The following is a 24,386-nucleotide window of genomic DNA, read 5'->3' as shown; positions in this document are numbered from 1 at the left end:
GCAGTTTCTTGGATGCCCTGGCAGTTTGGTTCCTTTTTTGCCAAGCTAGTTGGAACAGTTAAACTGTCTGTGCACATTCAAGTTCAGAACGACTCTCCTGGAAAGAAAAAAATTGCTCTACATTCATTGCATTTTACAAGTTTATCTGTTGTTAACCTGGTAGTTGATTCTAGGGAGTTATCCATCAGCTATCTGACTTGGCAGACTAGTTGCCTCATTTCTCCCCATTTCCCCTGCCGGTTGCTAAATGTCTAGTCATGCTCCTTGGATCAATTGCATTTGGTTGAAATCTTTCATATGCAGCTTGAGTCATGTAGATTCTTATTCTTATTGGCCCTTTAGCTAGTGAGAGAGTTGATAGTAAAGCCGTGGTGGTGGTGGAAAGTGCCGTTAAATCACAACCGACTTGTCGTAACTCTGTAGGGTTTTCAAGGCAAGAGAGATTCAATGGTAGTTTGCCGTTGCCTTCCTCCAAATGGCTTCACAACCCAAAATTTGACACAAGCCTGGCCTGATTTATAGCTTTCAACCAATATTCAGGGAAGACGCCTTCCCTGAATAGTTATTGAGCTGTTTTCCAATTCAGCTGTGGATCCAACCTTCAGCTGTTAGGTTTAAATGGCTGTGAACCATTAAATATGTTCATTTCACTCCCCCCCCCTCGAGTGGGAGGAAGCAAAACAGGTTAAACGGCTGCCAGCCACTTAACCCTTTCTGGGTGATCCCCGCCTTTTCTCCCAGCAAGCTCTGGCTGGGAAAAGTGGGATCCAAACTGACTGATTCGATTCAGGGAAATTCTGGGGTTTTAGGTTTGTGCCCATCTGAGATCTGACAAGATCTGGTTAGCGATATCCAGGTAAGGGCAGTCAGTCCTGATGATCTGATCATAAGAATTAATTTTCTTTCTCCTCTCCTGACCTTCTTGGGCTTGGCTTTGGCTCATGAGTTTACTATGGCAATGCTTCCCAATAAGCCCACTTCATATCTGATCTTGGCAGGGCACAGGAATGTGTACAGGGTCAGCTTAATCATACTCAAGGATGGCCAAACTGTGGCTCTCCAGATATCCATGTTACTGGCAGGGGCTCATGGGAATCACAGTCCATGTATATCGGGAGAGCCACCACAGATATTGGTGAACTCAAGGCTGTCTCTTGGGGCACTAGGCTTTAAAGAGTACCAAATTAGGGAAAAGCAAATTTAATGTTTATTTTTGTATTTTTTTGAATGCCAAGAGACAAATGAATTTATACCTTTAAGAATTATCATTCTAAATAGGGCTGGAAATGGGGAGTGAGGCTTTCCATGGCACAAAGCATCCTGGGTGTTTGTCAGCTTTTTTAGTGGAAGCTTAAGATGGTGAAGTATGTGAATTCCTTCTGATCTGAATAAGGTCTAAGAATTTAAAAATTTATTTAGAAAACATCTGCGCTGCTTCTCCAGTGAATCCTCAGTGAGTGAAGTTGCAGGGGGTAAGAAGTGGGAAATACAATCTAGAGGAAATGTCAGGAGTGTCTTCCTTTTTTTTTTTCTTCCTTTCTTCCTGGATTATGCAGGTCATATCTTTAGGCGAAGGCTCGAAAGGGGTAGCATCATGCACAAACCTCCAGGCATGTTTATCTTGCTGCAGTTTAGGGTTCAGCTATGCTACTTTATCTAATGATCTTTCATTCAGTACAAGGATCATCTGTAATGTCAGTATGGGCTTCTGTTAGCCATTTTTTACATGAAATTTGGCTGTGTTGGCACAATCTTCCTTCTGCGTTCTTCCCATACATGGTTTAAAGCATTTTGGGAAGCTAATTACAACTTTCATTTTAATTCTGTCATGCCTGTAATTTGTTTAGTCAGTGCAGACAGACTTGTCTCCTGGAAGTATTTAGGGTTCCAGTATCTTACCTGTTAATTGTTCCCCAAGGGACACAAATGGGGAACGATAAGGAATACTGCGAGCTTCAGAGTCCGGTTCAAATACCATGGCAGAGCGCATGCATTCTGTTCTCCCTGCTGGCTGTGCTGTGTCTTTGGGTTTCCTAATAATTACTTTAGAGATCACAGTATGAGGCAGAATGTGGCACCTGTGCCTTGAGCTGGTTTCTTACATGTAGAAATAGATATCAGTGATCCCGGTGCGTGTGCATGCAAATATGAGCACTGTGATCTCATCTGTTCTCTTCCATAATACAAAACTTTATTGAGTAGGCTTGAAGGGGGGCTCTGCAAGAAACTTCAGCGTCATCTTGAATCCAAACTGACTTGATTGCACGAGTGCAGTGGTACTCGGTCAGTGGCCCACATAGAGCCACATTTGCAATTGTCAATAAAAAGAAACTGGGACTTACTGAGGCAAAACGAAGAGAAAGAAACAAATGGTGCAAAAGGAAAAGGATCTTTAATGGTTGAATAACCCCTGTGCGTTTTGCATTCAGCTCTGTCAGGAGGAACGTGCTCTTAGATTCCTTTAGATATGGAAAGGAATAGAAAAGGAATCTTAAGAGTAACTTCCCTCTGGTAAAGCTGAACGTGAAACGTGTAGGGGTTATTCAACCATTGAAGATAGTTTTCCTTGTGCATCATTTGTTTCTTTCTCTTCAGTTGCCATCAAGCAAAAGAGCCCCATGACTACTCTTACAGCTTGCCCACTAGCCCACCAAACAGACACTTATTTTAATAGAAGGTATAACCACTAATGTTTCATGTATAACTGTAACCTTCTAAATTACCAGAATGACTCTGAGTGTGTAGGGTTCTCTGTCAGTGCAGAGCCTTAGCCATCCCTTGTGGACCTGGAGTGAGGGAAAGGACTTTGCATATCAGCATGAGGCACAGCTGCTTGAACAAGAGAGTAAAGATGGCCAGGGTGACCAAGGAAGAGCAAGCTGGCAATGAAGGCAAGAGGTAAAACAGCCACCACCTCACCATGACCAGATTACTCTTTTCCATGGTGTGACAAACTTGCTACCCTTGTTCTCTTTGTGACAAGCTTGCTCCCCTCACACCAGCCACTTGGGTCCTGAGATAAGAGCACAGTGGCTGCAGAGAAGAATGCAGATGGAGGTTGTTGGAGAGGACTAGCTCTTTACTGCCATCTCTGGCATGAGGTCTACAGCTCAGGGGGGGGGGTCAGAGCTTACCCATTATCCAGTCTCTCTGGCAACAGCTTTTTCAAATTGGAGGCTACCTGCAGACCACAAGTCCTGCCAGGCAGTGACCTTGTTCACTTTCCTGGGACATAGGACAGTTGCTGAATTGGGGAATTGGTTCCCCGAAGAGCCACAGGTAGCATGTCGAAGCACCATATGTGGCTCCCAACCATTGAGAATTAGTGCATTCATGGTAGAGTAGCTGCTGTGACCATTATACGGATGTGCAGGTCAGCAGAAATGGATGGAGGGAAGAGGCAGACAGGTGGTTTTCTGTGGGCTTCTCCAAGTGCCAATGGAAAAATTGAAAATAGCTGACATTTTTTCTTAGGTAAGTGCTTCTTAAGGCAGGTTATTAAAATACTGTGTTAGCTCTCATCATAATGTGCTCCAAATATTTCAATACATAATATTTAGTACGTTACAGAGCTGCCGACAGACACAGCACATATATGTATGTGTGTCCATTAAACTTGTAATGTTCTTGCTTCTCAGTGATTGGTCCCTGGAAGAAAGTTAATTACAATTTTGAAGCTGCCCAGTTTAACTGGAACACCATTCATGAAAGTGCTAATTTATAGAACAATGTGTTTATAGAAATGAAACACTTTCTACAGAAAAAAAAATTAATGGGAAATAATTTGGAAATGTTTCCACTATATATCATGTACAATGCATTCTATGTTCATTTGCCAGTAAAATAAATTCAAATCTGTTAAGATATATATTGCGTGTGTTATATTTTCCTCAAAGTTGTTAATCAAAATACATTTCTCACAACTTCAACATTTCCAGCAACTGTACATCTCAAAACAGTTATGCCTTTCCTGTTGCTGGATCAGCACAGCTAGGGTGCTGCTGAAAGAGAACAAGTTAAATTCAAGTCTCTGCTGCTCTCTGGCATCTTCGCTTTGTGACACAAATAGAACATGATGGGGGTAGGGCAATGCAGGGAGAGACCCTTGAGAAAGGAACTTACTTAGATTGGCTCAACTGATGGGTTGTCAGCTGCAGCCAGTGTAGTTATTCACCCTTAGAATTTCCTAAGTAGGAGGGTTCAGGCTCTTGCCCATTTCCTGACCTCCTTGCCTGTCATCATTTTTGAACTGCTGTCTGCCTCACTCTGGAAGAGTGGTAGCACTTCCCACTGCCTTTGTTTAGCTCTGCTGCTTCTCTTTCTCTTCTGCTTTACAAAGTACAGTCCCAGCACCTCTGGGGTGTTCAGGATGGGGCAGCAAAGCCATTTACTTCTTTTGCAGCTTATTTCTAGCAGGTCACAACTCCATGACCTGAGCTGTGTGTGCACTTAGCTTGGTAATGTGGACTTCTATATTTTTTTTGCTCCAGCAGATGCGAGATTCAGGTTAGGGTAGGCTCAGTTTTACATCATTAGTCTGTCTCACTGGTGTCATTGGTTGAAAATGAAACATGACATTCATGAAAATTTCCTGGAAGGCATGGGTTTATTTTCTGTCTGTTTAAATCCTGTGCCAAGACACCAGAACAGAGAATTTCTCCTCTCCAACATATTGGGTACACAGAAGCTCTGGTGGGTGGGCTCTTGATGAATGTTTGCCCTGTCTAATTTAACAAAAAAATCCAGTTTTGTCTTGACAACAACGATAAATTGGGCACATTTGGCAATATTTATTTATGTGCTGTATTTTATAGTCTACTGTTCTCCCTGTGATTCAAGGCAGCTTACACAGTGTGAGTGAAAGCAGTCCATGTGAGGAGACATCTGATAAGCAATTTACTAGGACTAAGATTACAAAAATCTTAACATCAGTAGAAAATAATGCATCCTAGTGTTAATTCCAGAGTCTGGCTAACCTGCATGGGTGATAATTAAAGTTTATAAATCTTATATAAATATAAATAAAAATGCTGGCATAAAATTCGTAATTAAAATAGAGTCAATAAGTAAATTTCTCAGTCATCTCAGCACAATAGTGGCAATAAAATTTTATAATAATGTAAAAAAGAGTTAAAACTTGATGTTCACTTGCCCTCACATAATCAACCGTAAACATTTAAATCTGAGAGCAAATAATAAAAACCAGAATATGAAGATGTTAAAAATTTGCTGGGGTGTTTGAAATGCAACAAAAATCTAATCAACAGAGGGCCAGGATAAGGAAAGAAGTGCACACATTTTCTTTGTGTTGCTTTTGAACTGGCAACTATAGCTTTTTGGGAAAGACTGGGGGGGGAAAGCCATGTTGGATGAGGATAATGGCCTTTCTAGTCCAACGCTGCCATGCAGTGGCCAAAACCCAGGTGCCATCAGATGTTCTACCGCTCCAGAAGCCCTTCCAATATTACCTCCTAAGCACCAGTGCTACAGAGCAGGGGTAGTCAACCTTGTGGTCCTCCAGATGTCCATGGACTACAATTCCCATGAGCCCCTGCCAGCCTTCACTGGCAGGGGCTCATAGGAATTGTAGTCCATGGACATCTGGAGGACCATAGGTTGACTACCCCTGCTACAGAGCATCACCACCCCAGGCATAGTATTCCAGGGATGGGTATAGACCAGAAAATTCCTATTTGGTTTGGGGTCAAGGTATTTACGAACCCTGGCAGCCCAGCCCACTATATAAACCTGTCCAGTTTGGGCTGATCTATTATCTGTTTCACTTATCACAGCTTAGAAGGAGGGGAGCAAAATGCCTGCTTTTGCTGGTCTATTTCACTTATCCCTGCTTACAAGGGGAGGGGAGTGTCCTGGTAAAAATGGCTTTTGGGAGCAGAAGCTGTCTTCTCCTTTTAGGTGCCGGGGGGGGGGGAGCATGCACCCAGGAACAGAAGCTGCCCGCCCAATCTGAGTTGGGTGAGGAGAAACATGTCCCATTTCCTAGTCACACCAGGCCCCTTGGAGGCTCCTGTTTGCAAGTGCAGGAAGGCACTCAGGAGCAGAAGCTGCCTCCTCGATCTGAGTGTGGCAGGGAGACATGTCACCACTTGCACCAGGTTCCTAGGAGGCTTCAGCCCCAAATGGCTGCAAGAGGAGCCCCTGAAATTTTTCAGACTTTGAGGAGCCCCAGAAGTTATGTTAGCTGGCCACACCCCCCATACCCCCAGAAGTGACCATCAGGACCCACATCCTTAGCCCTCCTTTTGCTCCTTCGCCATGACTTCCTTTCCCTGGTCTGCCTCATGTAGCCTGGAAAGAACAGGAGCTGAGAAGACAGTCTGGACACCCCCCCCCCCCATACTATGCCACTTCAGAGCTCCCAGGGGTCCATTGACTCCTGGTTGGGAATCCCTGCTATACCCTGACCTATACCTTGACACAAATCTGCTCCATTGTTTATCCAATCCCTTCTGGAAGCTGCCTGTGCTTGTAGCTACCCCTGCTTCCTGCGGCAGTGAATTCCACGTATTAATTACTCTTTGGGTAAAGAAGTATTTTTATCTATTCTATCACCCTACTGCTTATTTTATTGAGCGCCCCAAAGTTCTTGTACTGTGAGAAAGGGAGAAAAACTTATTCTCTCTGATTAATTTACATCTTTGATGTAAACAACAACAAACAAACAGTGTGCTCAGCATTCTGGTATTATTCAGTACTAGCAAGAAAGCCCATTGCAACCAGGAATGCAATGGGCGCTAGGACCCAGGGGACACCAGGAGGTGCTTTTTTTTCCTGCTGCGTGGAGCTGTGAAAGGCTCCTACAGGGTTTTTTTTTTTCTGCTGCTTGGAGCTGGGAAAGGCTCCTACAGGGTTTTGTTTTCTGCTGCTTGGATCTGCGAAAGGCTCCTACAGGGTTTTTTTTTCTGCTGCTTGGAGCTGTGAAAGGCTCCTGCAGGGTTTTTTTTTTCTGCTAGCTCTCGTGGGCGTGCCGGCTTGGAGCTCCTACAGGGGTTTTTTTTCCTGCTGCTTGGAGCTGGGAAAGGCTCCTTCAGGGTTTTTTTTTTCTGCTAGCTCTCGTGGGCTTGGAGCTCCTACAGGGGTTTTTTTTCCTGCTGCTTGGAGCTGGGAAAGGCTCCTTCAGGGTTTTGTTTTCTGCTGCTTGGATCTGCGAAAGGCTCCTACAGGGTTTTTTTTTCTGCTGCTTGGATCTGCGAAAGGCTCCTACAGGGTTTTTTTTTCTGCTGCTTGGAGCTGTGAAAGGCTCCTGCAGGGGTTTTTTTTCCTGCTGCTTGGAGCTGGGAAAGGCTCCTTCAGGGTTTTGTTTTCTGCTGCTTGGATCTGCGAAAGGCTCCTACAGGGTTTTTTTTTCTGCTGCTTGGAGCTGTGAAAGGCTCCTGCAGGGTTTTTTTTTTCTGCTAGCTCTCGTGGGCTTGGAGCTCCTACAGGGGGTTTTTTTCCTGCTGCTTGGAGCTGGGAAAGGCTCCTTCAGGGTTTTGTTTTCTGCTGCTTGGATCTGCGAAAGGCTCCTACAGGGTTTTTTTTTCTGCTGCTTGGAGCTGTGAAAGGCTCCTGCAGGGTTTTTTTTTTCTGCTAGCTCTCGTGGGCTTGGAGCTCCTACAGGGGTTTTTTTTTCTGCTGCTTGGAGCTGGGAAAGGCTCCTTCAGGGTTTTGTTTTCTGCTGCTTGGATCTGCGAAAGTCTCCTACAGGGTTTTTTTTTTCTGCTGCGTGGAGCTGCGAAAGGCTCCTACAGGGTTTTTTTTTTCTGCTGCCTCTCGTGGGCTTGGAGCTCCTACAGGGGTTTTTTTTTCTGCTGCTTGGAGCTGCGAAAGGCTCCTACAGGGTTAATTTTTTTCTGCTGCCTCTCGTCGGCGCGGCGGCTTGGAGCTCCTACTGGGGTTTTTTTTTCTGCTGCCTCTCGTCGCGCTAGCGGCGAAAGGCTCCTCCGGGGGTGTTTCTTTTTTTTCTGCAGCTTCTCGGCGGCTGGAGTCTTGTGTTGTGTTTGCGGCGGGGGCTTCCTTGGGGCCGGCCTGACGCGGTGAGAGACGCTTCGCGCCTCTCACCACGTCAGGCCGGGAGCAACTGCGAGCCGCGCTGAGCGCGGCTCGCAGTTGCTGGGGCTGGGAATCGGAGGGACCAATCGGCAGGCGCGAAGCGCCTGCCGTTTGGTCCCTCCGGTTGTCTGTCATGAGGAAGGGTCCAATCCGGACCCTTCCTCATCCCGGACACATCCCGCCCCAGAACCCCTTACTGTTTTATTTAGTCCGTGGTGCCCGCGGCGCCACGGGCGGTGTACAGATGTGTTGAGTAGTTGTTGAAAAACAGGTTGTCTTTTTTTTTCTTTCAAAATTGATTATGGAAACAATGGCATCATTCGTATGGTCATTCAGTGACTTTCATGTTCCTGTTAGCCTTTAAACCTAGTTGCTTTCCTAACTTTACAGGTTTAGTTTTAGCATTTTTGTTGTACTCTTTAACCAGCAAGCCACCCCCTGCCCAGTTTTCCTTTCTACACTGTGATCTGGTCTATAGCTTTGTTCATGAATATAGTTTACAAAGCAGCTCGATGCAATAGAAGGAAGAGAGCAAGTTCCTGATGTTCCTCTCAAGATCATTGTTCCATGACTCCAGCCAGGCTGCATGTTTCATTAATCCTGTATCACTGGGAGTTTGTGCCAAAGTTCATTTCCCCAGTCTTTTGGTAGCTTTTAGGTTTTTGTTAGCAGTTAAGTTTGAATCCTTCTTCACAATGATATTGCCTTAGTGAATAGCAAGGGATCGGTTGCATTTGCAATGTCGATCAAATGGAGCTGTTTAAGGCAAGCTAATATGGAGCCATCATGCTGTCATGTGAGAGAATTAGTCCAATAAAATGCTATAGATATATTATGCCCCTTTAAGTTATACCTTCGCTCTTGGAATCAACATCTGCTGTATAATGCAGCAGTATTAACATGAATGCTCATTTGATTGCTGCGAGGAAAAAACCAGATGTGTGAGAATGGATAGTGAGGCTTAAGGGTACAGGGATGGATTGACTGATACACAGAGAGAAAAAGAAATCTACTTAGCAAAGTTCTACTTGGGGAAGGATTGTACAACTTTTTTGCATAACATCTTCCACACCCATAGAATCAGCCTTTAGCTTGTTTCCACTTGGAAAATTTTATGTGGGGGGGGAGTGTCCTTTGATGATTCTGACCTATTATTGTGCATATCAGTGGTCCCCAACCCCCGGTCCGATGACCGGTACCGGTCGGTGGGTCAGTTGGTACTGGGCTGCGACTCCTCATCGTCCTCCTCCCTGGCTGCTGCCTCGGGGGCTGCCCTGCCACCTTTGGTGTTCTCCAGCGGCCACCAAGGCTGGGGCTTCCCCTCGGCCTGGCATTGCGCAGCTGCTGCTGGCAGTGCCCCCCAGTGAGCGGCAGGTAAGTCAGGGGCGCCGGCAGGAAAGCAAGTGGAGCAGGAGCTCAGCCAGCAGCAATGTCCCTCAGCAAAAGAGTACCCCCCCGGGCCTCAGTGATAAAAAGGTTGGGGACCACTGCTTTATATTGTCACTGTGCACAGTAGAGCACCACTCATGAGCAGAGAAGTGCCATGGCTTTATTTAATGGCCTCAAAAAGAGCAACAATCTCACCCCCCTCCCGTACTGTCCTTTGGGGAGCTGTTTTGAGAATGGAGAAGTTGCTAGGCTTACTTCCTTGAAAATACAGGACTGGTTGCACACTATCGGAGCGTGGTATATAAATTCAATAGAAATAATAAAAGTCTAGTATAAGCAGCAGTGTGCAGGTGGAATACACCAAGTTTGCCTTTGTGCCTGCGGTTACTTTAGCCTTTCTTGTGCCAGTGCTGTAGCTCAGGTGGAAGCTTCGTGTTGCATCCAACCCATTGTATAAAGTCATGCTGTAGATGTGTGTGTCCTAATTCTGTGATCCTAGTCCTATTGCATTGTCCACAGGGCGACTTTTGCATTGTTTTGAATATTTTGTAACCTCCTTGGGATCTCAGCAAGAGAGGTGGACTATAAAATAAAACCGAGGCTCAGACTGTTTTGTTTATTCATATAGAGCTTTCCAAAGAGAACTAAGCACTTCATGTAAAAACAGGGTGCTCTCTGCTGAAGATTCTGGATGAGTAGCCATGTTTGTCTGTAGTTGAAGAATGAAACAGGAGGCCAGTGAACACAGGAACATACATAGAATCAGATGACTGGTCCATCTAGTCCCGCATGCCTTTTAACACAGTGGTCAACCAGTTACTTTAGGAGACCACCAACAGTGTATAGAGGCCAAGGCCTTCCCTTGATGCTGCCTCCTAGCACTGGTATTAAGAGGTAATTTGCTTCTGAATATGGAGGTTCCATATTCCATAAATTCCATAATTAACATAATGCATTCTTGCAATAGCCTTTGTGAGTCATGTAATGGATGTGTTGGAGGAAAGGAGGTCTGACTCCCACAAGCTGGAATCGGTTTTGTTAGTCTTTAGTGCCACTGAACTCCAGTTTTACATTAAAAAGACAGGCCATTCCCACAGGTTCACGATTTAAAAAGCAAATATTAGGAAAAGGAAATTTCATATCAAAAGGCTAGTGGGGTATTTATCTGTGGGGTCAGGTGAAATGCATCATCAGGAAGCCTCCCCTCCACTTGTGTCATTTTATAGAATAAGCCCCCAAGCCTATGTTCAGGGAAAGTGCCTTCCTCAAACATTTACTGGGTTTTTGTCTGGTTTGATTTAGCTGTTCAGGCCATTAAAACCTTAACAGCTGAGCAATGTGGGTCTGCAGCTGACCTGTAAAGCTGAATAGACTGCTATCCATTTCACTGGTCAGTTTCACTTCCCTACTTGAAAGCCTTGGATGATGGACTCCCCCCCACCAGTCTGTTAGGCTGAAATAGCTGCCAGCCTTAGGTGGGTGGGGTCCACCCATCAGCTGTTAAGTTTAAATGGCTGTGGGCCATTAAATCTATCCCCCCACTCCTGCTTTTATGCCCTGCTGTGAGCCACTTCACTTTTGCTATACTTTATTCCAAGCAAAACAGACTGGCGAAATAGCTGGCAGCCAGGAAACTTGTCTCTTTTGTCTGTCTCACCCCCCCCCCCACCGGCTTCGAAGTTGGGGAGCAAAGCAAATGGGTTAAATGGCTTGCAGTCATTTTAGCCTAACAGAGGGGCAGATGTGTGCCTAGGGGAAAGACTGGTTCAGTTTGGGCTTCATTTCAGGCACTGCCCTGAACTGAATTGAAATTTTTAGGCTCATGCCCATCCCTAACCTGGATGCCTTCCAGAATTATGACTGATCTCTAGATGACACATATCTTTCCCCCTGGAGAAAATGAAAGCTTCAGAGGGCAAACTCTATGGCATTTTATTCCACTGAAATCCCCCCACCTCCTGAAATCCAATTTCCCCTATGCTCAATTTCTTAATCTCAAGGAATTTTCCCACCCCATAATTGGCATTGGTAGCATGTATGTATTTTGCAATTTCTGGAAAATACATCTTTAAACTTAACCTTGATACATTGGCTAGGGCAGGTATATACAATGTTCATTTTTTCTGGAGACATTGATACATTCATCTCTATCATCCAGCACATGGAAGCAGAAAGGCTTGATCTAAATGTCATTTTAAAATGCCACAAAGACCAGTTTTTATTAATTGTGTAACATAACTGTTTCATATTTCATATTCTGGCTGAGATTATCCTCTGCCAGAAGCCATACCTTGGAACCTATTTAAGAATTTAGTTCTGGTCGATCACTGGATCCTGTGCATAGCCTATGATCAGGAAGTATCCTTGTTTCGCCTATCTTTTTGGTTTAAACTTTAAAGGAACAGCTGGCTTGTTATACATCTAGCTTTAAATAATGCTCCCCCCCCTCAAATCTGGTTAGTGACCCATAAAGTGGCTGTCAAGAATCCTTTGACAAAGCAACAAGATAGCTCTGCAAACATGGAAAGAATACTGAAAACTGATTAGAGTGAAATGGCAGATAAAGATTTTAGGGGAATAGTACAATGTCTGGCCTGGGAAATTAGGTAAATGAAGAGCCAAGCACCAGTATATCTAATTTTCAACATGGCTCCATCTGTGGATACTTAAGTCTGTTGGTTGAGGCCATGTAGAATATTTCCTTCTGATGATGGTGGGGTGGAACACTGAGATTTGCAGAAATATGTGGAAGTTCAAAACAATTGGGGGAGAGGTTAGATTGTACCCTCAAAACAGAGGACCATTGTCTGAACTTATGTAGATAGTACTCTGCTAGTGTGGTGGCAGCTCCCTCTTCACTGTGAGGCTGCAGGCTAGTAGGAGAGGGTAGGAGCCCATCTCCCCTGTTGTTCCTATCTTTATTCAGCATAGAGCAACTAGGAGAAGGGGTGTGTGTGTGTGTGCAGATGCAGCAGTGGCGCAACCAGGCAGGCAGGAAAAGTAGGAGCCTCTGTTAGCCCACTACCATCAGTCATAGGGGGAGGTAGAAGCACTATGGCTAGCTGGCTGGCACTTGTGTGTGGGCTAGGACGGTGATGAGGACAGTGTAGGAGGAGAATGCAGGAGTGGGGAGACAAAAGGAGGGGGGGACTGTCCCTAGGAGGAAAGAAGGCAGTGGAGGTTCAAAGTGGATGGGATTCCCAGCAGGTGTGTCACTACAGTATTTATTTATTACTTAGATTTACATACCGCCGCTCCCAGGAAGCTGCCTCGCGGCGGTTTACAGTAATGTTCAACATTAGAAAGTCTGTTGCCCTAAGCGTTCAAAAACTACAAGTACTCCACTGAAGAAGACATCTACCAGGGTCAACTGGAGGAGGAAAATAAGAGAGGCATAGATCTTACTGTAGCCTCCCAGTTGTGAGTCAAGATCCCAGTTCTTCAGGCACAGGTCCGGGCATGTAGGCAGCAAGTAATCCAGTGGGAAAGAGATGCAGAGACATATTCTGTGTGTCAAGGGGTACTTATGCAGCTGCAGAAACTGTTTGTATCCAGTCAAAGTGTATACTGGAAGGTATCCAGGTAGGAAAAGGTGTGGTCCTTTTGGTCTGTTTGCAGACAGGTGGCTCTGGCAGGTAATTCTAAATAGTTCAAAAATGAGTTGTCGTGGGGAAGACCTTTCAGTGGAAATTTGCTAGTATTATGTATGTTCTTGCCTTGGCCAATGTAACAGTTTCCCTTTGTCACTAAAGGGCTTCCCCTTAATCACTTAATAGTATATTAGTAGGTGGTGTGTTTAATAAATGTTACTATGGTTTTGTTATTTGGTGATTGATAATGTGAATAGCTTTGAACGTTGCCAGCACAGTATAGGACTTTGTAAATGAGTTATTTTTATTGAAGGTGTTCAAATTTCATTTAAAGACTAGTGGAAAAGCCTGTTGTACTGGAAAATACAATGGGCACTAGCCTCCCCATCCCCTCCCCTTCCTGGGCAGGCCAGCCGAGGCCTAGAGAGGCCACAGTGGGTCTTTTCGGGGCAGGGGGAGGCACTGGTAGTGACTCCTGAAAAGGCCTGCCATGGCTTCCCTAGGCCTTGACTGGCCTGCTTGGGGCAGGAAGATCGCTGTTGGGGATTCCCTTCCTCCTTCATCCCCCCTCGCCCTGAGCAGGCCTGCTGAGGCCTAGCAAAGCCACGGCTGCTCAGGGTAGTGGAAGCTGGCTTGCCTTCCCCCCTGGCAGTGCCACCAAAGCCTGGTGAGGCCATGGCTGGAGCTGCTCAAGGTGGGGGTGAGTGCTGGCAGAGACATCCCTCCTTCCCCCCGCCCCCAGGCCCTCAGCCACAGGCCTTCCACCCTTCCCCCCAGCTCCTGCTGTCTTATTGCAGGCTGGCACATCTTCCAGATGTAAGAAGTTTGAGAGGGTGCGACCAGGGGCAGGACATCATTCCCGATTGGCCATTTGTTGGATGGAAGGCCAATTGGATGGGGCAGCCGGGACAGCCTACCTGATTGGTGGTTATGTGATAAGTTCCAACTCCTCCCACCACACCCTTACTGCTTTATTTATATGTTCAGAGTTATAAGTAAGGCTCCGTTTTAAATTACCCCATTTAAATCCCTCTTTAAAAAGATTATACATATTTATTCCCCTTAGGACTGCAAGCATCACTTGTTTAATCTGTAAAGTTAAAACCTGACTTTTAACTTGCATCTTTCTTATCAGAGAAGTCATGAATCTTGATCAGATGAGTCACAAGAATGATTGCTTTGTATTATTGATATATGTACAGCACTTGATTCAGTGCACTTAAGATGGTGATAGAACCAATAAACGGCTGGTATGTAATTAAATCAAGATGAAGCATGGATGTACAAGAATGTATTGTATAAAGCGGTAGGCTATTTCTGACTCAGTCCAAATCTGAAAGGTACATACTTCTGCTGTGAAAAATGTTGCCATTCCTACAGTGAGATTTCTTCCTTACTGGGAGCAAAGAGGGTGGCAGGGATCTTGATTTACTGTTGATGTTTCTATTCATGTGACTGTTTTTCCCCCCCACTTAAATGTTGTCATAAGCTTGGATATCGTATATTTTGGCATGAGTGCCAGATATGACGAGATGGCTCAAGCAGAGTCGTCTGAAGCACAGTCTTTCAAAGACGGAGGTCCTGTGGCTGGGTAGGAAGGGCCCATGTGAGGAAGTGCATCTGCCCATGCTGAATGCTGTGCAGCCCTCTACGGCTCACTCCACCAGGAACCTGGGCGTGATTCTGGGTGGGGTTTTATTTTTGGAATCTTGTAACAGTCAAACTGAAATTATAATCCATAATGATAATGAAGCCACATTCAAGCGAGGGATGGGTTTCCTGATTGCCACATACAAAACTGTTCTCCGGTTATCTGAAGATAATATAAGCCTGGACCATGTATGAGCACTGGGGTTTGTCCATGTTTTGTATCCTGCATCTACATAGAACAGAAAACTTTCTATGGAAAACTATATAATTGGAAAATCTTCTGCTCTACTTCACTGTTTGATCCTAATAAAATGGGTTATCTGTTGAAGAAGAGTTGATATTTATAACCTGCTTTTCATTAACAAGAAGGAGTCACCAAAAGGCTTACAATTGCCTTCCCTTCCTCTTCCCCCAACAGACACCCTGTGAGGTCGGTGGGGCTGAAGAGAGCTCTGTGAGAACTGCCCATTGAGAACAGCTCTGTCACTAGGCCAAAGTCACCCAGGAAGAGTGTTGAATCAAACCCAGCTTTCCAGATTAGAGGCTGCCACTCTTAACCACCACATTAAGATGGCTTTTGCTTTTGGATTCCCAATAATGAACCAGATTTGTTTATGGATTCCTAATAATGAACCAGTTTTGAGTGGTTGTACTAGCAGTAGTAGCAACAAACTTTGCAACAAACATTGTTAGCTTGTTTTTATATAGAATGCATGGTATTTCATTAGCCTCAGAAGCCCATGTTAGCCAGTTGTCAGGCTAACTCACTCAGAGAGGCAGAACTGGAAAAATACCCAGTTCCTGGTCTCCCACCATGAGGTCCTAAGCAGAGTTGCACCTTTCTCTGACCATTGACATAAAATGGTGTCTATCTATTTAGATATGTAAACTTGGTGCTGAGGGATTAAATAGAAATATCAGTACCAAGATCAGGCATAATGAATATTCTTTGTGGCATTAATCTAAATCCATTTCTATTGATGGAAAAAACAAACAAACACCTGGCAATATAAGCTAGTTAAGAAGATGCGTGATGGTAGTTGTGTTGCTTCTGTAGGAATGTCATGACTTAAAAGCAGCATTTGTTTTGATCATGTGTCCCTTTTCAGAAAAGCACCATGCTTAAAAATACCTGTAGAGAAATTGCATTGAAAGAAGTCAGTTGTTAAAAAATGCCACATCCTGTTTGTTGGGATGTGTTGTTCATTGCAGGGCTATAGAAAGCTCTTCTCTCCAGTCCCCCGGTGTTAACTTTAGACAACTAAAACAAAATGGGCAAAACAAAAGTCTTTCGCCACAGCCATCGCTGGTGCAGGAAAACCGTGTGGCGGTAGCTTTTTGTCCACCTCTTGCTGTTGGTAATATAATGTAGATGTAGACTGTTTCCTGAGTGGGCGGAGTTAGAGGGTAAACAATAACACCATGGTGTCATGCACTGAAGCATAAAGCCTAGAGCATCACACTGTGTTTTCTTCAGGCTGTGTTACTTCTCCTCCCCACCCCCATTGGAAAAGGCTACCTTATGACTGAAATACTTCTGATGGTCTGTTTACAAGGGTCACTGTGTTCTGAGATAGCTGCCTGGTTCTTGCCCACTTAGCAAACACAGGCATTGCATGGGTGCTTTGCTAGAGGTATCACATGTTTACGAATGGTGTGGGGAGGGGCAATGGTCAGAGCCTGGAGGAGCTTGGAACTTGGCTATGAAGGGTGGGGTGCAGAGAGTAAATTGCAATAGCCTGGGCTAAAGGAATGTGGAAAGGAAGGCCTCTCGGAGTATGCACTGCTGCTCCCATTGAGTACCGCAAAATCAGCCGCATGGAATATTTGTGCCTTCCATTTCTCCCCAATGGGGATGCAAAGCAGCTGCATTATTCTCCCCCCCCTCCAGTTTATTTTCACAAAAGCCCTAGTGTCACTAGACAGAGAGGAGAGTCTATTATGGCACTCTGACCACCGTGACACACAGGTGGTGGATCTGTGATGCTGGTGTGACCAATTTACCTGCTTGCTTTAAACAAGGTGCCAAGCATGTTATTTGATTAAATGTCTTAGGGTAAGAACCTGAGCACATAGATGAGCAGACTATCAAAAGAGCAGGATGGGTCTGCATCAAGGATACAGCTCTAGACTTGAGTGAAAGCAGGCCCAAGATCACCAGCTGGCTCTACCTGACTCCGAGCCAGGTGGAGTTCTGTTGTTATCAGCTGTGAAGGGGACAGAGAGCCCAGTGATGATGAGTAATGATGAAAATGGTAATAATTGGGGCAATTCACAGCATGGCCCTTATGTGGTGCTTTGGAAGAATTCCATGTGGGGAAAAGGAGCATATACATCTAAATCTAACTGGGGGAAGGAGGGCAGGGATGTAAGCAAATGCAGTTACTCACTTAGCTCGGTTCATTTATCATTTTTATATATTTAATTTCATCCCACATCCTTCCCATCCTGGGCCATTTTTTAAAAACCCAAAGTTTTTTAAAATTCAGATTTTAATGAAAAATAATCCACAACATTAGCCCAAGTAGATTTTCTTACCTTCTATAGAATTTCTCAGCCCTCTTCCCTCCTCAATGCAGATACTTGTGTGGCTTTCATCTACATGGGTCTCCCAACTCTTTTTTTGAAGCAAGAAGTCGGAACAATTCCACTTCTGCCAGCCTCTTATACTGGTTCTGCTCTTGTTGTGGTACATGGATGGGAGAAAATGTTGTATGTCCTTCTATCTAAGGAGGCCTAGGAAGTCCATGAGTCTCACTGAATAAAACCTGTTGGCTTTTGTACGTTTTATATATCTCTATGTCTATATACATGTTATCTTTGGAAAAATGCCACAAAACCCATGTCCAGGGCTAGTTCCTCGGTAACTCTGATTAGATAGAACTGTGTTTAATAAGTAGGCCAATAACCTCTGTAGGAATTCTGGCAAAGCTGGTAATAGTTTCCATTGTTCTGAAACAACAAGAAGGGCCTTTTTTGTAGAAGGAAGTCAATGCGTCCTGACCTATCAAAATTAATGGAATCCTTTTTCTTTCTCTCCTTAGACGGAAAATGAAATTTCATCAGACTGCAACCATGTAAGTGTTTTTCTTTTTCTCATAATTTTGATGCTTGCTCCTTAAGGAAGAGGTCCCTGTGGCTTTGAACTTAGCAAATGTGCTTCTTTCTAATCTTGACATCTCCAAAAAGAAAACACTTGTTTCCCTTTAGCTTCCTGCAGCTATGTTGTGATTTTTAATATCACCTGAGCCAACAGGCATTTCTTGATTTTTAATAATGCCTGAGCCAAGAATTCCTCAGCAGCTATGATGATCAGAACACCTGTGCCATTACCAACTGAAGCAATGCACCATGGCCTTTGTGTCGCGCTATACAGATGTAGTAAATCACATAATGCAGTGCACATCAGTTGTCCCTGGGTATGCAGTCTACCTTTACCAGGATATTGTGCTGGGCAGAAAACACTTTTGGAATACTGTGTTTGTTGAGATGAAGAATTGGAAAAAGGCTTCTGAACAACCATTGGACACTGATCTGCAAACTGGCCATAAGGCTGAATTGAAGTGTTTAGCTTTCTCTACTTGTATTTATGATAGGAATTTTTTACTTGGTCTGGCAGATGAGCATCAAGCACATACTTGAGCAACAAGCACATCTGTTATAGATGTGTGCATGTATTTTACTTCTTTGGCACTTAGCAATAAAATTTATTTCAAATGTGAGAAGCCATAAAATGAGCACATAACACTGCCTGGATGATGCATGTCCTCATCTGCAGCGGGGTACTGATGTTAAGAAGCTTGTTTAGGTGGTTGGACAAGCTTTAGTCACCATGTGATTGAATTGGGCACAATCAAGAACACTAGTTTCTCTTCTCACTTCTCATTTAATTTCAGAAAACTGTGATTTGCACACAAGCCAATCTGTTGCCCTAGACTGCAAAATTTTGCATCATATTTTATTAGAGTAGGTAAAAGAACCCTGAATTTCTAGTCTTTTTTTCAATGATAGATGTTAATCTTATGTTTAACTTGGCATATAATATTCAAATCAAGCAGTGGACTCTGACAGCTGTTCAAACAAATAAAGGTGATTTGTCTCCAGAGGTAACAAGAGAACAAAATTTTACTTACAAAAAACCAGACATCTTACATGATATATTCATGTAGGTACTTTTAACTTATTGTGAACAGATTAACTTCAAAAAAATTAATTTGCTACAGCTCCAAGCTCAGGTGGGATTGAAAGGTCCTATATCAGATGAAACAGAAGTCAAGCAAAGGCCAAAGAGGCTGGACATCTAACTGATGAGAGGGTCAGGCCAATTGCCAAGTGTACCTGCCTGAGAGAATTCTTAACTCTTTCCTTCCCGGATCTTCTTGCAGAAAGAGCTACCATATCCTATAAGCAACCCTGATAAAAGGTTGTTAATATGTTTTGTGCTTTAAATTGAAAGCATGTGCATAAAAGGCTTTTGCTGGTATATAATCTGATTTATTCTTCCTTTCTCTCTAGCTTTTGTGGAATTACAAATATAACTTGACTACAGACCCAAAATTCGAATCTGTGGCCAGAGAGGTCTGCAAGTCTACTATATCAGAGGTAAGGTTGAAGGAGATTTGGAAAGAAGGGTATTCTTACTTCCACCAAAGTAAACAATCTTTCTGTGATGGAGTCAGTGAATGGGCCTTAAACTCTTCAGATATCAGGCAATAACTGCAGGCTCTGAGGTTTGCCTTCTAAGGCTTTATCCGTTTTCAGTCATGGAATAATTATACTTTGTTAATAGCCTGCTAACTATAACCTTTATTTTACATCTTGTTCTTGCTACTGTAAGAACTGTATACTCCAGAAAGAGTCATAATCGTCAGTGACTAAGATGTTGAGATTCTGTGACATCTAAAACTAACTGTCAGGCAGTGCCTTATTCGATGGTCAAGGAACAGGAGAGGAAGTTCTCAGCACTGTCATTCTGTAGACGTTTCTGCAGTGAGTTTAAGCAAACTGGCATCCATAGACCTCCAAAATGGAAATATAAAGAAGCACAGAATGCATCTTCATTAGAATAATTAGCCTTTGGAAACTGGCACAGAAAACAGCCCACTATTAAACATTGAAGAAATGCAAAGTTGCTAGAAAATGTGATTACCACAGAGTGGTTGACCATAATCTGGGAAAAATTGGGTGGTGGTTCCACAATTCCGACTTAGAATTTGCAGTAGATTTTTAATGGTTCTGAATCGAATTGATCACTGATGTTGGTATATTCTCAGTTTGTGTGTTGTGGGATTCAGGAAACCATCTAGAATCGCAAGTTCTCATAGTGATTCTAGATGATGAGAACTTGTGCTGTCAAAATTGTGTCTAAAGTGTTGTCATAATGGTATGTATGACTTATTTATTTGAGGCATTAATATAGCATGATATGTAGCTCCTTTCTAGTGTAAAAATGAAGAATGGTGTATTTACGCGAAGCGCCTCAGCCACAGATGAATCATAAGTGTACAAATAATTACTGAAAGTGTTTGCCTTTAGGTCAGTTAGCATTGTAAGATGAGTCTTCCAATAAATTGCTGATTCTAAACCTGGCTTTGCTGAGGCTTTTTGGAGCATTTTTATTCCAAGGGCAAATTATTGCTTTCCTGTTCAGCTCCTTTTCTCCTGCATCAAAGTAGCATCTGTAGTAATATTGTGGCGTGCATGTCAACTTAGCTTTGTCTTTTTCTCTTGTGAGGCTGTATGGGTTGTAAGGGAGATTGGCTTAATGGTAGAGCATCTGCTCAGCAGAGCCTCAAATTCAGTCCCTGGCATCTCTAGTGAAAAGGACTGAGTATTAGGTGACAGGAAAGACCTTTGCCTGAGACTGTAGAGAGCTGTTGAGACAATACTGGCTGTCAGGACTGGCTCGTGGCATCCCTGACTCCTCTTGGAGCCGCTGGGAACAACACCCCCACCTCTCACCTTGGCCTCCCCTGCACTCACAGGCAGCCTCACAGCACAGGGAGCTGGCAAGGCCTGTCCCATGCTGCCCCGAAACAAGAATGGTGGGGTGCTTTGGCAGCATGCCATGGCAGGTTCAGGGATTGCATTGCTGAGGCCGGGCCCATTGCTTCCCCACCTGGCACAGAAACAACAGAGGCTGGCTCCCCCAAGGAGGGGGGGGGAGGATGGGAGGAAAGCCCACATGCCCCAAAGCCCGGGAAGGGGGGGGTGGCCTGTGCCTCTGCAGACACTGCTCCAACTTCCCCACTGACAGTTTTAGCTGGCAGTAGCCAGCTCGAGCAGCCCCACCACACCAGCCAGCTAGATGGGGGCAAGCATGGCAGCAGGCCCATGTGAACGGGGCAATAGCCAGAAGCTGCTGGGCATGAAAGGGAAGTGCAGGTCAGGAAGAAACCCTTAAGGGTGGTGGGAGAAGGCAGAGAGATGAGGTCAGGAATGAGCCAGGGGATTAAAAGGAAGAAGGCACAAAGCCCACAGTCAGATGCAGAAGGAGGAGAGGAGGGCGGATGACCTGGAGGATCGAAAGTGAGAGAGAGAGCAGAGGAATGGAGGAAAGGGAGAGAGAGTCGAAGGACAGAGATAGAGAAAAAGAAAAGAGAAGAGGTGGAAAGTTGAAGTGTGGAGGAGGACAGCTGGGATAGAAGGAGAGAGACCAAGAGCCATCCACAAAGCAGGGAGAGGGTGCGTCCGGGACTCTAGAGGGGGCTAGCATCCTGGGGGCATAGCAAAAGCCCCACACTGACCTTGATGGACTGTTGGTCTGATTGAAAGCAGCATGTGACCTTCATATTTTGACAGGAATAGATGCTGGATAGGAGGGCGAGAAGGGGCTTCACTTCTAGATCAAGGGCTGGAATTGACCAAGCCCCAATGGGGTTTTCCAGAAGCTTAAAGATCAGGAGCCGACATGCTGCAAGTGTTGATGTGTGCGAGAGTTCAGTTGGCCACCTGTCTGACCACCATCATCTGTATTCAGAAATACTCTTATGTAAATGTAAAACCACTTTATAATTGCATCCTGGTGGCATCTGATAGCAATCATAGGAGTAAGAACTCCTTTTTTACCTCTGTAGGAATTACAGTCAGATGCCCTGCATAGGAGTCTTGCTCTGCAGTTCTCTCCAGAGAACTTGTTCTGCCCTCTCCCTTCTGCTGATGCTCCATTCTAGTGATGTCCCATGGAGACACTAAAGAATTGGAAGGCAGGGGAGTTAGGAGGAAGCAGAACACGTGTACAATGGAATGTGTTCATTGGCTCATACAAAGCATCTGTTAAGCAAGGAAGCCTGCCTGCCATTACAGATAGTTTCAGAGAGTTATCCCTGATAAATTTCTGATGATCCTTGGAAGTTAGTTTGAAGATCAGCGCAATAAATAGAACATGAAAGAGTGTAAATTTTAATGGGTTTGCTACATGCTTTAGCTCCACCATCTGATAAGCTTCCATAAACATTCTATAAGATGTTCTTGATGCTTCGTCGTGTGTCTTTCTCCAAACTCTAGTCATCTAAGCTCCCATTTCCTTTCATGAAGCTCCTCTGTGAACTAGGGGGCCTGCTTGGGATGGGAACAGAGAGGATGTGGGGCGCATGCATGCATGCATGCGCACACACACACACACCACCCTCCCCGAAGGCTCAGGGCAGTTTACGTGAAACAGGAACGATACAGATAACTCAGTTTGTAATAATAATGTGGTGATAATAATGAATAACATTGGAGAACGGTAGAATACTGGGGAGAACATTAATTAACTTGTACTGAAGGCCCAGTGGGTTGGGCAGATCTGTAGGGTTTGTCGTTGGAAGGAGGCTTGAGGGCCAGAGGGAAGTGGTGGTTCAGGTTAACTTCAATCCAATGTCTGCCAAAGGAGCTCCCTTTTGCAGGCCCTCTGGAACTGTTCGAGGTGAGGGACAGGATGGAGAAAGGTATGGCCCTGTTTGAGGTGAAGTGGACTTCCTTGGGGCCAGGGACCACCAGAAGGTTGGAGGTGGTGGAGCGCAAGGCTGAGGGGTGTAGACAGAGAGGCGATCCCTCACGTATACTGGGCCCAGACGGCGTATGGCCTTAAAGGTGATAATCAAAACCTTAAGACTGATCCGGAATTTGACCAGAAGCAGCTGCTGGAGGATGGGCTGGATGTGGGATCTCCGAGGTAGCCATGTTCTGAACCAGTTGTAGCTTCCAGATCAAGGATTCCAACCCTGCACCGAAGATTAAATCCAGGGTGCAGCCTGCCTGATGGGTCTGCCAGCTAGAGTGCCAGCCTGTCACCTGACCAGGGTGCACCACGAAACTGAGTCTCCTTAGATCCCAGTGCGTGGCTTAATTATTACCTGGCAAATTAAACTTGCATGAAGAATGTCTGTGGCCCTGTGTCACATTTATTGCAGTCTGCTTAATTCCACTTTTTATCCTCAAGGGCTGCATTGCTATTTTGTCAGGCATCCAGAGCGTGATTTCAGTAGCAAGTGGCTTGAGAGTTCAGAAACCAAAGGAACTGGCTTGCTCCGGCTTAAAGAAAGTGCTCAAGACTTTTGCTGATCCTCGCCTTGATGTAGTTTCAGGGCCCAAGTCCATTCTGAAATGACTCCAGGAACACTGTGCACTTTTAAAACGTGGGACTATCTCAGATTGGCTGTTCATTACCGGTATCTTCTTGGGCAATTTTAAGATGATGGTGATTGTAAGAGACACGAAACTGATTATTAATTTACCCACAGTAAGAATTGAAATGGAAGACAAATGAAACGGATGGAAGCATCTGCAAATGGGCGGTCGGTTGAGATGAATGTGGAATGCATTAATGTCAGACTTACTGATTTAGTGGGCTGCGAGGGAAGGGAAGCCAACAGTTCATTTGACAAATTGATTCTACGCTAACTTTTAAAAGTCTCAAATATAAGCAGCTTAAATATATCTACTTTCCATGAAATATGCAGTTGCATGTGTTGTAAAATTGATCTGAGCATTTTGTGAATTTCAAGAATGTGGTTAATACACCAACAGCCACAATCAGACTCACGGGATGACAGCCACACTATGTCAAACTGTTTCTAAATGTGTTTCTCTGTATTGCCATGGACTTTTGCACCTATTCAGAACTTCTACTTGGAAACTTATACTAGATCTAGTTTCTAGGCTCCTTAGAGACAAAGTCTCAGTTGCAATTACTCGAGGTGGAGGCGGTGCATGCACCCCCTCCCTCATTTTTCTACTGTAGCACCTTCGGAAACATCATCTTCAAGGTGCCTTTTTCTTCTAAAACACAGAGTGTCTTTGTGTCTGTATTTCTTAGTGATACAGCTTTTCTGGGAAAAATTGAATCTGAAAATATTTCTGATTCAAATTAAAATGAATAATTGGAATACTTAAATAATGTTAGCAAAGGAAGGTGATTACAACATGTATGAGTCTAAAGCATGTCTAAATCCTGGGGCTTGTTCCTGTTTCGTATCCCACATAGAACTTGTCAACATGATTGATTCTCATCACCACAGCCCCATAGCCTATAAAGAGAATATATTTACATGTGTGGGGCAGAAATTTTTCCACGAGAAATTGTACCACTGGAAATGTTTCCATTTTGAGAACATGCTGCTCCGTATCACTGTCCCTTCTCAAGTTTTTTAAAAAATTTTCCTGTCCTACCTTTAGTGTCCCAGCATTTATGGCACAGAGGACAGCTTTTATAAATTGATG

General features: G+C 44.4%; 1 protein-coding gene across 1 annotated transcript in view; it reads left to right on the top strand.

The window, feature by feature from the left end:
• Positions 1-24,386, top strand: part of GLG1 (golgi glycoprotein 1) — a 73,197-nt gene that overhangs the window by 12,025 nt on the left and 36,786 nt on the right. Inside the window, exons 2-3 of the mRNA XM_077310557.1 lie at positions 17,726-17,758; positions 19,197-19,283. Of these exons, the coding sequence (XP_077166672.1) occupies positions 17,726-17,758; positions 19,197-19,283 (120 nt within the window). The remainder of the gene's footprint in view (positions 1-17,725; positions 17,759-19,196; positions 19,284-24,386) is intronic.

The sequence above is a fragment of the Paroedura picta genome, chromosome 14 (assembly GCF_049243985.1).
Source record: "Paroedura picta isolate Pp20150507F chromosome 14, Ppicta_v3.0, whole genome shotgun sequence".
In the NCBI taxonomy this organism is placed as follows: Eukaryota; Metazoa; Chordata; class Lepidosauria; order Squamata; family Gekkonidae; genus Paroedura; species Paroedura picta.
This window is presented reverse-complemented; position numbering and strand designations above follow the sequence as displayed.